General features: G+C 36.6%; 1 protein-coding gene across 1 annotated transcript in view; it reads left to right on the top strand.

Annotated features, from left to right (window-relative positions):
- LOC149802588 (degenerin unc-8-like) overlaps positions 1 to 16,966 on the top strand; it is an 80,373-nt gene that overhangs the window by 50,380 nt on the left and 13,027 nt on the right. The window contains exons 8-10 of the mRNA XM_089953798.1: positions 4,759 to 4,877; positions 12,337 to 12,394; positions 14,686 to 14,807. Coding sequence (XP_089809924.1) covers positions 4,759 to 4,877; positions 12,337 to 12,394; positions 14,686 to 14,807 — 299 coding nt within the window. The remainder of the gene's footprint in view (positions 1 to 4,758; positions 4,878 to 12,336; positions 12,395 to 14,685; positions 14,808 to 16,966) is intronic.

Raw genomic sequence — 16,966 nt, 5'->3', positions numbered from 1 at the left:
CTTGTGCTGCTTCAAAACGGCATCGATGGTTGCACACGGCCGTTTCGAAACCTTTACCTGGTTCTGAAACGGTCAACTGCCGTTGCGCAACTTCTTCGTGATCCTGCAAGAGCACAGTGCAGCTTCTTCAGCTTTTTTGTCTGGTTTCTGACTTTACTGACAATCTGACAATAACGTCTTTTTGAACGTATTCTTTTTTCAGCATTTTTTATGTCTACAAGATGGTCATGGCATGCATGTCGAGACAAGATTAAACCTAAAGTCCAAATGATTCTTCCAACGATCAAACAAAACCCATCTAGTGGTTAAGAAATATAAGCAATTGATGAAGCTTTGTTCAAAAACTTAAGGCAGGTTTTCTTTGACTATGACCATAAACCAAACATGAAAGGATCGAGAAAACGTGTTGCAGAATGAATTGTCATAGATTCATAATAATTTATTCCAAATACGAAGAAAATCCACCAGGAGGTCTAGGCTATATATGCAAACGAAATAACTCCAACCAAAACCTTAAAACAACTTTTCTATGACTTTGGCCTTGAGTTTAAGGTCAAAGGGACAAGCGTGCATGTCACTGAATGAATTGTCTTAGCGTCATAATACTTAATGCCTAGTACGATGAGAATATAATGTAGGGTATGTACTATTTTTATTTAGGTCTCCATTTCAAGCTTTCTAAGATTTTAATGATTTTTTATTCGTTATTGGGAGTCGGTGTTGGGATATTTCTCAACCTTAGTAATTTGCCAGTTTCTTGGAGCAGACGTCATAATGTATAGTATTCAATAGACTATTGAAAGCGTGGGTTAGTTTCGAGAAATGGATCCTCTCTACTTTCTTCAGACGGGGAATTATGTGGATATCCTTAGGTGTGCGTGTTACGTGCTTTGGGACATGAATAATATTTTGTATTTAATGTTTGAATTGTGTTTTGGATTCAGGGTGTGAAGTACTAATATTCGGCTTGAAAAGGCTTATATGAGGAATCATGTAAATGTGAAACAAGAAAAAACTTTCAAGTGTGAAATTAGAGTTTCGTGATGTGTGGTCATTAGGTGGTTAGAAATTTATTCTTGTAGTATTTGCTTGTTCAAGAACCTTTCAGTAGCCAACGGCTGTTGTCTTGAGGTTCCTGGAAATAGGGAAAAACATGGACTGTCAGAGACAGACTCGCGCAGATGTTTAATTTCGCTCGGTAGTGAGACCCCTTGCGTGTAACAATATAAATGAATTTAGCAAATACTAATAAATGAAAAACCTTTCACCAAAACCTTAGCTTCGTAATAATTAATGTCAAATATGCTGATAATCTTTTACACACACATCATGAATTGGTGTTTTGGTATGGAAAGTTAGAAAATAATTTCTAACAGCAACCTATATAACTGACATATAAAGATTATACGTTATCTTAGTGTCTATGCGGGTAGCTTAAGGCAATATGTATTATTAAGTTTATAAGAGATTTATTGAAAAAGTTAAATGTTATATTTTACAGTATCTTTCTAAGTCCTACAAGATAATTTACAATGCTTTCGGCATACTTCTTAAGTTTGAAGGTTCCATTTAAAAATCACTAGTAACTGACTCATAGCTATTTTATTTGCCTGAGATTTTCCGAAGAACGACCTTCCAGTGAGTTCGATATACCGAGTTTATTTTCATGTCCACAACCGTTACAGTGGCATAAATGGTTAGTGCGAGTTAGTAGCTGACTCGCTAGCCGCTCAGCATTAAAAGTTTAGTGTTAGGTCTGGTGTCAGGATAACGTGACAGGGTGGGACATGATGCTACATGTCTGCGGCATGATGCCCCAGTACAAGACATCACTGTGAGCTGCAATACTGCAGATATCGTATCGATATGACTGAAAAATTGTTAAAGCTACCTTAAAGATCCAAATCACACACACACATAGACAGACAGACACACACACACACACACACTACTTGCTCACTGAACTAGGTCATGAATGCCATTGTGTAGTACCTTGGTACCATGCATGGTTCGAATTCAAATGTAGTATACACACTTACCTGCGAGAGGCGAATTTATGATTCAATTCCAATCAAGAACTGAAAGCATTTAATCCAGTCCTCTGTTCGGATTATTCCATATATTCTCGAACACATAAACAGTCTATCCAGCGCATGGTTTTGTCTGCAATTCCATAATGAAATAATTTTCTATTTAAAACATCGTGAAGGACAGTGTAAACAAATTTTTCGAAGTCCAGGATAAGATGATCTTCTTGGTCAGCTTTATGGAAACATTAAACCCGGTCACCAATAATATAATGCATTTGTGTTTAACAGCTTTAAACTTTCCGGAAGACATGTTGTTTATCAAATATAAAAGGCGAATTATGTCAGTGTTTCCTGCTGCTAGAACAGGCAATATGCTAATCACTTTACATAGGACACAATTGCTCTATGAACTAATTTTTAACAATGGATATTTACTTGCTTGTGCTAATGATGGTAGTTTATATTTTAATAATTGTATTGTTCTGTTTTCACACTCCAGTCTAGCACTGCATTCAGCAGTCGAGGGCTCCAAAGAGAAAGAGAAAGAGGGAGAAAGTATGTATGTATGTATGTATGTATGTATGTATGTATGTATTTAGAGGTTTAAAGGCATATCATCATGGTCGCCGTCAGTGGCGTGCCATCCGAGCAGCGTTACTTTACATGCGAGTTTGTGCCTGTTGTCATCCGGTGTGAAGTCTGAGGTTTAACTCAGAGAGGTCCTTCTCCACCATTGAGAGCAAGGTGATGGGCAGTCTTCCCAATGGGCACTGCCACCACCGCGCTGGTTTTCCAATTGCAGCTTTAAGCGTACGATTGTGATCAATATTAGAAGATGCTCAGACAATGTGACCAAAGAGCTGCAAGCGTTTAGACATGATGATATATCTGACTGGCGGTTACTTATTTCTGTCTCTGACCTCTCCAGACGTGATATGTTGCGTGCGTGTGAAACGGAGGATACTGCAAATACACGAATGATAAAATGTATTAAGCGTTTTATCCATCACTGCTGTAAGTGTACATGCGCCCACACAATAAAGAAAGACTGGTAGAATGTACCCGTTATACAGCTGGAGTTTTGAAACAAAGCTGATCTTTGATAGCCAGACTTATCAGTCCATGGCTTTCATGCAGTGACGAGCGATTTTGATGGGCATCTGATCTCTGATTCGCTGCTGTACGAGCTTTGGAGTGGACAGATACGAGATACGTAAACGAGGCTAGTATCTCAAAATCGTGTCACAGTGGTGTTCGTGCCGGTCGATCCAGCATCCAGGCAATTGGTGGCAAGAAAACGTACGAGGCGATCGCAATTGCTTTCGAACGCCGCTGTTGATATGAAACCATTGCGAACAGTCATCATTGACTCAAACGCAGCTAATGATGTTTTCATTAGGTTGACGACCTTGTTATTGTGTTCTTTGATCGTGAGAAGAAGTCAAAGGTGGACTATTGCAGGTTTCTGTCAATGCGTATAATATATAGAAGTGGTTGACCTTCATGGTGTACAGTCACTCTGTTCTTTCCTGCGTAGTCTCAATAATCTCTGGTTAGGAGACTACAGGGGAAAGTCTTTCACCAATAGGTCTCACAGATAGCATGGCAATGCTGCAGCAATGACTTCAGTGCCACTTACTGCCTTTATCTTTATCTTTGTGGAAGGGCAGGATGATGCTTTATTTCAAGTCATCAGGGATGTCGCCTGTCTCACACACAGAACAAAAAGTATTGGTTAGCTACGCTGTGCAGTCCCCGTCTCCGGCTTTCTGAGGTTCGCTTGTGATGCTCCTTTTCCGCTTTTTAGTTTGTTAAGTACTGCAGCTACCCCAACCTGGACCAACATTTATGCTCTTGGCTGGTGCAGCTAGAATGGCGTCATCTTTAAGCTCCTATGAGGGGTTGAAGATCAGCAACCCTGTCTATATAAAGTTTGAATTTAAGAAACTGCATCTAAAAAACAGAGATAATGGCAAATGGTTAAACCCTTAAAATACAAATTCAGGTTTGATATAAATCGCACTGTTTTAAAAACTCCAAGACCTTCTCAGATGAAACATCATCACATGACGCATCACACGGCAAAAACAGTTACCTTTATTAGTCGCCACTTAAGTAGACATACCGGGAAGTGCATCGGGCCTATTCTACATTCCTGAGCTAGCACAGAGAGAGAGAGAGAGAGAGAGAGAGAGAGAGAGAGAGAGAGAGAGAGAGAGAGAAAGAGTCAGATAAACGACAAAGATGCATTTCTTTTCGTACTTACATTTAATTGAACTAATGAAAAGTATTTTCAATTCAATGGTCAAAAAGAAGCTAAATACAATAATCTAATTCACGAAAGTAAAACTGAATCGAAAATTACATTTGTAAAAGCATCAAATAAACAAATATAGAATCCTAAGTAGGTGATTGTCTATACATTTCACAAAATTTATGAATCTCAATCGGATATCCGTTATCTATTACGGCCCATAAAACTTATAGCTGCCGACGTCATTTACGTTAATGATATCTCTCGAGCCTTTGGCTCTTTCGCCTTAATAATTTTAGAAAATAAAATTACGTTTACTTAACATATATAAAATGAACAAATATTCAGTTCTAGCTGGCTAAGTTTCTGGATGACGTCAGCAATAGCATTAGGATACTATGGACACGTGGTATGCCCAATCGAATATTTCTTTTTAATCCAATGGGCAAACACCTTTCATCATATACAAAGTAGAAGTTGAGGAGCCGTTATATCTTGCAGTCTTTTTTTTTTACAGACAAAACATGTATGTTGAGAGTAAACCTGGAATTTAATCAAGGAGACCCGCAGTGCGATTGCTCACCACCTTGCAAGTATGTATGCATGTTTTTTGTGGGTTTTTTTTCGGGATGGTGGTGTTTTTTTCTAGACAAAGTGAGCTTAAGCTTACGAGTCAACTGTCAAATATTTTGTACGTAGTATAACAAGTACAGGTCTGACTAATCTCATGCATAGCGTCATGCTTTGTTAATTTCATGAGAATTAGCTGATATATTGTTTTCCTATTTTTTTAAAAAATGCATGAGCGAAGAAAGGCAATTTCGTGATAGAGCCAAATCAATGTGGCGTTTTGATTATATATATATATATATATATATATATATATATATATATATATATATATATATATATATATATATAGTAATGAAAAAATTTTAGTTTTCGTTAAAGTCGCGAATTGACATGAAAGACACTTTTTCCTTAGGAAAGTGACATTCTTCATAAAGAACCGATAAAAAGCATATATATTAATTTTCATTAAAGTTTTACTTTTTGTGCTCTGATTTCTTTTGTGCATTGATTTCTTTTCATTAAACTTGTACACTTTACGTGAAGAAAATGTTTTTCGCATAGATATTGATGTTCATGAAACTTCATAAAATCTCCATAACGTGCGACTCATGTTAATAAATTTACAAACTTTGATGGAAACCCTCACTACTTGACACGATAAGGAGACAACATAAGTGTAATTTGTGTACAAGCTACTTAAAAAGTTTATGTACTGGCACGCATACTTACAAGACCACGGGATGTCAATTTAAGTTGGATTTTAATTTTTTTTTAAACTCCCATGTATCTACAGGATCTTATCGAGGAATCTTGTTTTGAACTGTAAAAGAGATAAAATGCAACAGACGGATAAAGGAGACGGCTTTTGATCAAGCTGAGGTCTCACATAACTATTTGTATTCATTCGGTATTATTATATCAGTTATGTCAACATTAGCATATAGAAAAAAATACAAATTAATTATGTTCACCAGTTTTCCATAACACATAAAATGACAAAGAAAAAATATGATTGACAGTAACGTTACAACCTCTTATAATGGTCCATAGTGCAAAAATCATTGCATTTGTAGTGCCCTTCACTCCTCACTTTGATAAAATTCACTTCCATCAGTTTCATAGCCTTTCAGATACAAGTAACACAATAAATTCATAAAAATCTATGCATATTTATGAAGAAAATTTGCACGCATTCGGTATCATTATATGCTTTGTGAAGGCTACAGAGATATACGACAACAATTAGATACTGTTTTCTGTTAGCTCTCTTTTGACAACGACTACGAAACAGCAATTGCACTGGCTGTGTTATTTAGAAAAACGTATGTTTGTGAGCAGAGTCAGGCTTAGGTGCCTGTTAAGTGGTCATGAAGGCGCATTTACTTATCTTAAATTAAATATTATTTTGTTGTTCTAAAATGTAATACTTACCAAATTTTACCAAATTCTATTCAATCTTGATTGTTGAATCCTCTGCACCGTCACTTATTAATGTCATCAAAAACATCCAGATGAAAATTACTGATCGCTATGAACTTTTGCAGTTGTGGCAATGTACTATACTGGAGTAAGAAAAGAGGAATTAGGATCTAATCGCAATAAATAATTATAACTGAATAGTACAAACACAAACTGTTTTCAACACATACAGCCTTCTTTGTGTCATTGTGGCGCGCTCAATCCAGTTTTGTACAGGATCGCCCTGTTAGGTTGACATGGTCCAAAAATGTTCACGTCCTTTAACATTGATTTTGCGGTATGTGTTTCTCAGGGCGTGTGTATGACGACCTTCCAGGATTATTGAGAGAGAAGATCTCATTTACTAGTCGCTCTTCTGCCATTGTGGTAACGTGGCTTGCCCTTCTCATCTGTGATTTCATCAGGTGAGTGTGACTGCTTGGAATGTCTGTCCATGTGAGAACATCGGTGTCTGGGATCCTGTCCGGCCATCTTCTCCTCATCGGTTTCCGCAGGCAGCCCACGTGAAAATGGTTCAGTTTCTTGAAATTTCGTCTGTAAACCATTCAGGGTTTGAATTCATACAGCAGGGTCGGTAACAAATTGACTGTGTAGACCTTGTCTTGTTGACAGACTAATACCTTTGCGCCCCCAGGCATTTAACCGTAGTCTGCCAAGGGCCACACCTACATTAGCAATTCTCGTGTTGGTTTCATCTTCGATGTTGACTGCACGTGACAGTGTATTGCTGAAATAGGTGGACTTGTCGCTGCCAGGTTTGTTTGGCTACTTACTGTATTATCTTAGTATCTCTGTAAAGCTTTCATGGTGCAGTTTGGTGCATCATCTCTACCTGCTTGATAATGATTGTGGAACCAAAATTGTCACAAGCAAAATATAAATAGACCATACTCTATTGTATGTCAGACTCAGATTTTGCTTTCAGGGAACAATTGTCAGCAAATAGGATAACAAGAACAGTCACTTCCTGTAACTTCGTCTTTGCCTGTAGTCTACTCAGTTTGAAAAGCTTGCCATGTTTTGGTATATGATGTAAATCACAGTGTCTTAGTCACTGAAGGCATGGCAGAGAACATCATACTGAAAAGGGTTAGGACCACCACACAGCATTTCTTGACTACATTGGTGACTAGGTATGGTTTAGATGACTCACGGTCTTCCACGACATGAGCGAGCATGCCTTCATGGAATTTTGGAACCATCACGATGAATTTAAATCTGTGCAACCCAGTTTTACCATAAAATAGCAAAAGCCCCCACGATCGACAGTGTCAACGGTTTTGTCACGCCTATATGTGTCGCCTACTGTTGGAGTTCTGTTCCTGGCCTTTCTTCTAGAAGTGACGAGTTGCAAGCTTCGTCTCTGTGTTCACTTGTTCTTTCTTGAATCCACATTGACTCGCATGCAGGAGCCCTTAATGTGATGCACTAGGCGATTCAGCATAGATCTGGCAATGATATGTTTGGCTATTGACACCAAGGAGATGTCCGATGGTTGTATGTTGCCTTTTTGCTTGTACAAGTTGACAATATACTCCTGGGGCATAATTCCTTGCGTCCACTATTGACTAGGAGAGTTAACTCAGATTCTGTGCCAGGCGTGAACCTCTGGTTTTGTAGACATCTGCTGGTATAGCATCTGCTACAATTTTTTGCCATTTGACAGCATTTCAATTGATTTCTCAGTTTCAATCAGCGTCCGATGATCGGCAAGAGATGTATTCATTTTCACCTGGGGCAGTTATCATTTCTTTCCTCACTGATAGACGATTGTTGATTGAGGATGTTGTTCAAGAGTTGTGTCAGTAATCAGTGCAATAATGTCAATTCTCAGTATTGGAGATATTCCAGATGCTGTGGCCCGTGGTCCTGTGCTTTGTCTTCAAATTTCTCACTGCTATTCTTGTCTGCATAGTACTGAATCTCATCTACTTTGCTGCACAGCGAAGAGTCATGCAACTTTCTGAGTTTGCACTGGCTTATTGAAGGCTGCCTTCTCAGATGATGAAGCACTGTCTTTTAAACAGGCCTTTTGTATTTGATGTTCCTCATATTGTAGTCTCCGTATGTCAGCATCTTTTTCATGAACTCAGTCTTGTTGTTTACTTGAGATCAAGTGATTTGGATGGAGCTGAGTGCACAGACTACCTGAGGGATGTCCAGTTTTTCTTGACATTATCGGAGTTCCCATCAATTGTTCCTAGTTGGCTGCACAGTTCTTCGTCAAATACTTGTTTCACATTAGCCTGTTTCAATTTCGAGATCCTGAGTTTTTGGGGTTTTTTTTCCCTTGTGGTCGTCTGCTAGGCTGAACCTGGATATTGAGATTGAAGACAATGAGCCAGTTTTTAGTCCTGCATTCTGCACTTCTCATGGTATTCGTCACTCGAACATCCTGCACGTCTCGTCTCCTGACGATGATATATAGTTAATGAGATGCAAGTGCTTGGAGCTTGGGTGCATCCAAGACGTCTTATTGTGGTTTGGCAGGCAGAAGACTGTGTTGGTAATTAGGTAAAGACTGTGTTGGTAATTGAGAGCATTTCCTCAATATGTGGAATCCATTGTTGTTGCATTTGCTATAGCCATTATTGCAATCTCACCAGATCCGTGTGTGGTGGTATGTGTCAGTTCTAGCACTGGAGTCACCATAGATGAGGAGCTTGTCTGCCTTTGGTACTTCTGCGACAAGAGTCTCCATATCGTCATAAACATTTGCCCTTAATCTCATCTGGGTTGATCAAACTTGGTGCAAATTCGAGGATGACACTTGCATGTCTATTTCCAGACAGTGGAAGTTTCCTTTACTTTAACATGTCATTCACGCCCTTTGGGAGATTTGAGAGTTTGTTTATTAGCTGTGATTTGATGGCAAACCCAGCACCAGCTTCACGTCGCTCTTCTTTTACTTGGCAATGTCAGAAGAAACCAAGCAGTTCTGAACGCTTACATGACCCGTATGACTTGTAATATGCATCTACTGTGCAATATAATCTCTTTCAGATGTAAATGAGTTAGTGCACTGATATTTCTCATTCACATCCTTTACCTCAAACAATAAATATCAGCAACACCAACATTAAATTCACACAATCAGTATGAAACCTAGGTGTTACTCTGGACAGTACTCTCACATTGCACCAACATGTCATGAATATATGCAAGGCTGCATATCTTGAGCTGAGACGCATCAGCTCCATTCGCACATATCTTTCAGTTGATGCCACTAAAACACCTGTGTGTTCATTAGTACTTTCAAGACTGGACTATTGAAATTCAGTTATGTCTGGTTCGTCTCAATATCTACTCCAGAAACTTTAAAAAGTTCACAACACAGCTGCTCAGATCACCCTTAGAGTACCACGATCAAAGCACACATCCCCCACCCTGTTCTGCACCCTATCCTGGCTATCCATTCGATCCAGAATCAAACACAAAATTTGTTCTCTGTGCTACATTTCACTGTCGGACTCCAGTCCAACATACCTATCCGACCTCACCCATGTGTACACACCAGCAAGATACTTACGCTCCTCTTCTGACAATCGTATACTCATTATTCCCACTATGAAAACAAAGTTAAATCATGCCTGCTAAACATGAACAACATACTCCTGCTTTAAATTTATTATTTGACTTACGTCTGCCCTTGCCACTAACATTTGTTTTCTTCTTTTGAAACTTAACAGTAAATATAGGATGGTAGTTCGTCAAGTTTTTGGGAAATCTAATACTTACTCAGTAAACATGGGATGAGATAAGTACATGCAGATTTGGTACGATATAGGTAGATATATCTAGCATAGTAGCATGACCATAGTTTCAGTAAATGTGTTTAGAATCTTTGTGGAAAAGTTACATTTTCGTGAAAATAGGTAATGATCATGAAAAATATACCTAGGGATCTACATGTGGAAAAAAATTGCTTTCTGTACTTCGATGCAGGCCTTGCTGGGAATTTGTTTTACTAATTGGACGAAAATGGTTGTTATTGCGAGAGAAAAAAAACACAAATATTTAGGAATAATGTCATTTTCTTTACGAAAAGTGCCTGTTCAAGCTGGTACAAAATATTGACAAAAAATGTTACTTTTTTCACGAAAAAGTTTACTTTCTTCGTGAAAAGTGCACTTTTTAGGAAGAATGTCGCTTTCTTCATCAAACGTGCCTTTTAAAGTTACTTTGTGTGAGAGAAAAAACTTCAGTTCCACAAAGAATGTAACTATCTTCAAGAAAAACATGCTTTTGAATGTTGGTGAAAGGTTTTCGCAAAGAACGTTCTGTTTCTGTAATAAAACACAATTCTGATGAAAGATTCTTTTTATAAATAATACAAGAATCTTTATGAACATATGTGATTTATTTTGTAAATACTGGACGAATCTTCATGAAAGAAGATTAATTAGAACAAGATTTTTAAGAATAATCTATCGTTTTTACATGTTCTTTAGGGTACGCTCTAATTACTTGATAGCATTAGCTAAACAATTTTTTTATGAAGAAAGTTTCTTCACGAGCGAAGGGTACTTGTAAAGCGCAAATTGAAATTTTTCACAAAAAGTCACGTTTCTATTAAAAGCATTTTCTTCTTAATAACATTAAATGCAAAATGATATTTTTCACCTCTGGTTTCTCTATGTTCAAGACATTTCCAGTAGCCGCAGCACAATATAATACCCGTGTTACTGTGCTGTTAAACACCAAATAATTAATCGATCATACTCTGGTGTGCCGTGTTGGTGCTCCTCTTCCAACACAATCAGAATATTAATACACCTAACTGCTACATCATGCTTTAAAACCTGTATATAACAAACACTTAATTGAAACCAGTACATTGGAAATAAGCTAGTCCTTTTGGTTTAGACACTGGGTTTCCGACTTAAAATTTACTGTGTGAAGATTTTAAAACTGTAGTGTCACGATTTTGAGTCGAGTATATACTCAAGTTGAGATATTCAGTAAAGTTTGACTGGTCTGTGTTCGTTTGAAATTATAGGTAGAAAAAAAAAACAGTGTAGATTCAGATCTGCCGGCACACTCTGATCGCAGAACGAAGTCAAGACTTGTGTGTTGAGCGTCAATGGTTCGCCTAACATATATAGTTGATTTTCTAACCTTTTAACATATTAGGCAAAAATATGAATACTGAAAAACAACTAAAAATGAAAGTTTTCAGATTCTAAGAAGACTTCATCGCTACCCATCTCTTTCAGAACGCAATTATGCAGCTTTTATCATGTTGTTCTTTACATTATTATAATGCAGGGGTTACTTCAGTGCTCAGTATAGCATACTATTCATTCCTGTCCTATTTTAACTGGTTGCTTTATCACTAGCTAGCCAGTTCAACAGTAGAGTGTAATTTAAAGTGCGGAGCAAGTCAACGGAGTACTATAGACTATAGTGATCGTATTGCCAACGTGAACATGGTAAAGGTTGTTGGTATCAGGGACAAGGAATCATACAGAGGCCTATTCTGATTTGGCTGGTTTTTTGTTTTACGACACAGCAATACAAGAAGGACCGGATTATGGTTATGATGGGCTAATGGGGGGGGGGGGAGTCGCGTATGCACTATATATAAGAATGGAAGGTAGAAAGGAGGCATATAAAATATGAGGGACAGGGCTATAGCCTTATTAACCAATGGGTTTAATCCGACCTGAGCAAAAGTGTTTTATTTAGGATTTAAACCTGGACCGTTTTAGTCCTGACTGTGTCATGCTAACCACTGAATAAACTATAGCCCCAGGCCTATTCTAAAGACAGAGTTATTGAGTATTGGGTATTAGGAGGTGTTTATTTTGACAATTTCACCTGTTCAGCAAAGGCTTTAGATTAAAACATACCACAGCTTACAGAGTCCTCTTCGCATTTCGGAAGTGTTCACGGCAAGTTAGGTGCGTAATCAAATTAAGATAAGGTTTGGAAGGGAAAGTGTCGATTGTACGTTTCATGCAAACTTCTACCGGCATACGACATATTTTCTTGTTGCAGGGAAAGTGTTTTTGAAAAGACGATTTCTGGAAGGAGCTGGCCAAATAAAGACTATTTGGTAAAGAATTGACTAAATTCTACATAATTGCATTATAACAAATTTGTTCCTGATTGAAGAAAATGCAAAACGTTTGGCTTTTTGTTATATTGAATTGTATTTTGTTTCCAATCTTTACGATTGTAAAAGGGTATTTAATAATTTCATTTGAGCACAATACATATTGTTTTTGCTTATTTCAAAGAAATGCTGTCCGTTCATTCTATAGATAGGCTCAGAGATTGCAATGTTTTGTTTTTTTACACTAAATTCTTGCGGTGTTTGCATCTTCTTGTGGCTCTGTCCGTCTGTTAACAATTTTGTCCATCCATATGTAAGTCCATCAATCAATCCCAGTAATCCCATAGCAAGACTGCAAAAACTACTTAAGTTGAACACAGAACATTTTTAAGGCATATTTATATACATCTATAGATATCCTGATTAGATTTTTACAAAATTATTTTTTCAACTTTTTTATAAGTTTGCGCTGTTTGGAATCGGACTTTCTGTCTGCAGTAAAGTGATATATATATATATATATATATATATATATATATATATATATATATATATATATATATATATATATATATATATATATATATATATATATATACCAATCTTGTTCTTTATTTACTTTTTCGGTCATGATATTGTTTCGGATTTCATGACTAGTTTATCATGGTCTTGCATTATCATGGTGCTTTTGTTTAAAAAATATCAAGAGAAACTTGGCTTAAAGTCGTTCATGGATGTTTTTTGGGCAATTGTTTGCATACAGCAACTTTTGTATAATCTCTATTGTTACAGTAATCATGGGCGATAGCTACACTCCGTCACTGGTGGCTGTCTGTGCTCAGATTTCCTCATTATTCATAAGGACGCATAAACACAACTACGTCATCAACAACACGGTGTAATAATCTTCTACACGTCAATGAAAGTGCTAGTTTTATCGATTGATAAGCGACTGCTTAGAGGAGAAATTTTGATAGGCCCATTCAAACAGTTTGAAAGGTCATGTTGGGTCACATTGACAAGAAAAATTTACTTGTACACACAGTGATTGGTTAAGCGTGTTTATAAATATTCATGAGAAACGATGAAATTTCAGTACAAACGGCCACGGGTGATAAAAGAGCGTAGCGGATTATGGACTGTGACGAGACACTATATTCCAACACAATCAATTGATCAATAGATAAATATGATCAGTCACTAAGTACATGTATATAGTTTATGTATTAAATTACATAAAAAAGTTGTTTTTGTTTTGCAGAAGAGAGACAATTATTCATGCAGCACGTGCACTTCCAATGTTTCACTACAGCTGGTGTCACAACATTGCATGTATCAAATGAATTTTAACCAGTACGATCATGCCTGAATTTATTTTTTAAACTGTTCTTTGATATATGATATGTAGACACTTAACTCAGTTTGATTGTTCCCTGATACCTGAAATTAGACGTTTAACTCAGTTTAACTGTTATTTCTTTATATCTAATACAGAAACGCTTAACTAACATTTCCTGTTCTGTAATACCAGATATGTAACTTAACTCAGTGTTTACTGTTCTTTGATATGTCATCTTAAAGACTTAACTCAGTTTTATGGTTCCCTGTTATCTGAGATGTAGATACGTACCAATGTATTACTGTACCTTGATATTTTATATCAGACATTAATTCAGTTTGACTGTCCTTTGATATACGATATTGGACACTTAACTCCGTCCGTCTCGGATGTGGGAGGTCGCGGGTTTGAACCCCGGCCGAGTCATACCAAAGACTTATAGAAATGGTACTAACAGCTTCCTGGCTAGGCGCTCAGCATTAAGAGGTTAGTGTTAGGACTTGCCGGCCTGGTGTCATGATAATGTGACTGGGTGAGACTTCATGCTACATGTCTGCGGCATGATGCCCCAGTGCTAAATATCACCATAAACTGCCACGCTGCAGACATCGTAGCGATATGATTGAAAAAGTGTTAAAGCTACGTTAAAAATTAAAATCAAACACACACACACACACACACATAGACACACACACACAGACACACACACACACAACTCAGTTTGACTGTTCTTTGATATCTGATTTGCAGACACTAAAGTCAGTTTCTTGAATGGTTTTGAAGCAGTTATAAGAAAGTAATTATTATTGTTTTGTTAATAAAAAATATTACTGTACATGCATCATTCAGTAGACTTTACGCCTTTACTGTCATAACTGCTATGCAAGAGCAGTCACTGAAGAGAACATTTACATTTGTTATAGTACTAAAATCCACTTACTAACATTTTCAGACAAATGTATTGGTTCAGGAAATGTGTGAGCGGGCAAATAATACGAATTCAACTTCGGCCAAAAGTTTGAGCACACCTTGCCAGTACTTGAACAATAAAACATTCGAAGCCCATGCTGACGAGTAAGTATCAACAGCTTACACTATGTCAGTCAATCTTGCTTAACAGTCGTTATGTTTCTACCTCTGACCAATAAAGCAAAACTACAAGAAGTCGTACAGTAAATGTATATTATTGGACAGCACTGTGGAGTGTTAGATAAGATAGATTAGCTTAGAGGACCACTCACTGGCATGGTCATATAAGATGAACTATGGCATGGTCATATAAGATGAACTAAATTAAAGAGAAAATAAATACTGTAACTTCCAGCTACGATAATTCCAAAGTCCTTATTTTGTACCTAAAACAATGACAATATCTTATTTCCATACGTCACGACTCTAGGGTCATATCCTAAGTAACATAAAGAAGCAAACTAGTAAGTTTTGTAAAATTTAAATAATTTAATTATCAAAGTTATAAAATGAAAATGAAAATCTAAGAGGAACTTTCAGTATTACGAATTGAATCCAGAATAAACTGACAAAATTCTATTACAGAATGTTCCAAATGAATTTCAGATCCTCGAATGTACTGGTCTACCAACAGTCCTGATGTATCACAATGGCACTGTCCAGAACTCTTCTGAATAATTCACAATAGTCCCTGAATCATATTTTAGTCCAATGAGTACTTTGCAATTCCAGTGAATAATCCTAACACTCGTCGCCTCTTAAATTATCCTTAGTCAGCATATATGCTTCCACATCCATGCATGTTGCAGTTTGGGTTAATTCATAACTAAACAGTTTCTTTTTACGTTTTTAATTCATTTTTATGAACTGCCCTATTCAAAGTTCATCAGTGTGCATATGTAGATACAATACATGAACAGGAACAATTTCATTACTTTTTCAGTGTTCATTTATATTGTCGTTGTTGTTGTTGTTGTTGTTGTTGTTGTGTGTGTGTGTGTGTGTGTGTGTGTGTGTGTGTAAGATTGTAACACTTAGTAAATGTGCTTTCCACATGTATTAAGACCTGAGCAGATATAGACTTAACCCAATTATTTCCTTGCCTGACTAATTATCTGACAGTAAATCACCAAACTAAATCACACTGAGATCATGACCACAGTCCTACATGCAAATCATCGAAAAATCTGGGCGTCCATTTTAAAAATAACATCCTTATAGAGACAAAAGTATATAATATTTGAAATGCAACTTATGTAATCAAGCCAAACATTAAAAACACCAAGCATTCTTTGGCTACAAACATTTTACCAGCAAAATGTTAATATATTATATGCATCACATTCTACGCAGAATATTTACTGTGACAAAGGAAAAAAATGTTAAAAAAAATTTGGTAAATAATCCAAATCGTGCTACTAACCTCAAGTGAACTGACCATTCCATTTGCTTTGGCATAGCATTCAACATCCTGATGTTAAACAGTGTCTGCATCTCATTAACACTTCAAAATTAAAAAGAATCACACATGTTCATAATTGAAGAAAAAAAAACCCTTTTCTTTTACAAATTATTTTCTATGGCATAAGGTAGTATGGGTTGCTTTCTAATCACTAGTGATGGTATTTTGTCTGTAAATTTAGCTTTGATATTGGATATTGTTAGGACTCTATGGACTTAAACTAAGTAACTGAAAAGAGTGCAAATCAACAAGTTTTGTAAAATTCAACAAATGATCCGTTTTCCTATAATACAGTGAAAATTTAGATATAACTTACAGCATTGTGAATTAAATTCCATCCTGTCCTAAAAGTGCTATCACAAGTCCAAAAGTATACATTATTTTTAATGAACTCCAGTGGTGTTGCAAATAAATTCCAATTTAGAATGAGCCAATGTGCCAATAGCCAGGAATAGTGTCTATAACGATGGTATAATCTAAAATGTCCTTGAATGAAATCACAATAATCTCAAAATAATGATAGAACCCTAAAGTAAAAAAAAAAAAAAACACTTTCTAATTCCAGTGAATAATTTAAATAAATAAACCCTCTCAAATTAAAACATACCAATACAAGTTATTCCACTTTGGATGATAAAGTAGGAACGAGTAATCCTAATACAATCCACTTTAATATAAAAACCTAAGACACACTTTGAGAACCAGGGATGAGGGTGAAAAGTTTATTTCTAGAACATTATAAGCAATAAACAGTCTTATATAGATCCCCACTACTCTGTCATCTCAATGGAAATTTCCATCA

The sequence above is a fragment of the Sinohyriopsis cumingii genome, chromosome 3, assembly GCF_028554795.1.
Source record: "Sinohyriopsis cumingii isolate HCF-2022 chromosome 3, ASM2855479v2, whole genome shotgun sequence".
Lineage (NCBI taxonomy): Eukaryota > Metazoa > Mollusca > Bivalvia > Unionida > Unionidae > Sinohyriopsis > Sinohyriopsis cumingii.
This window is presented reverse-complemented; position numbering and strand designations above follow the sequence as displayed.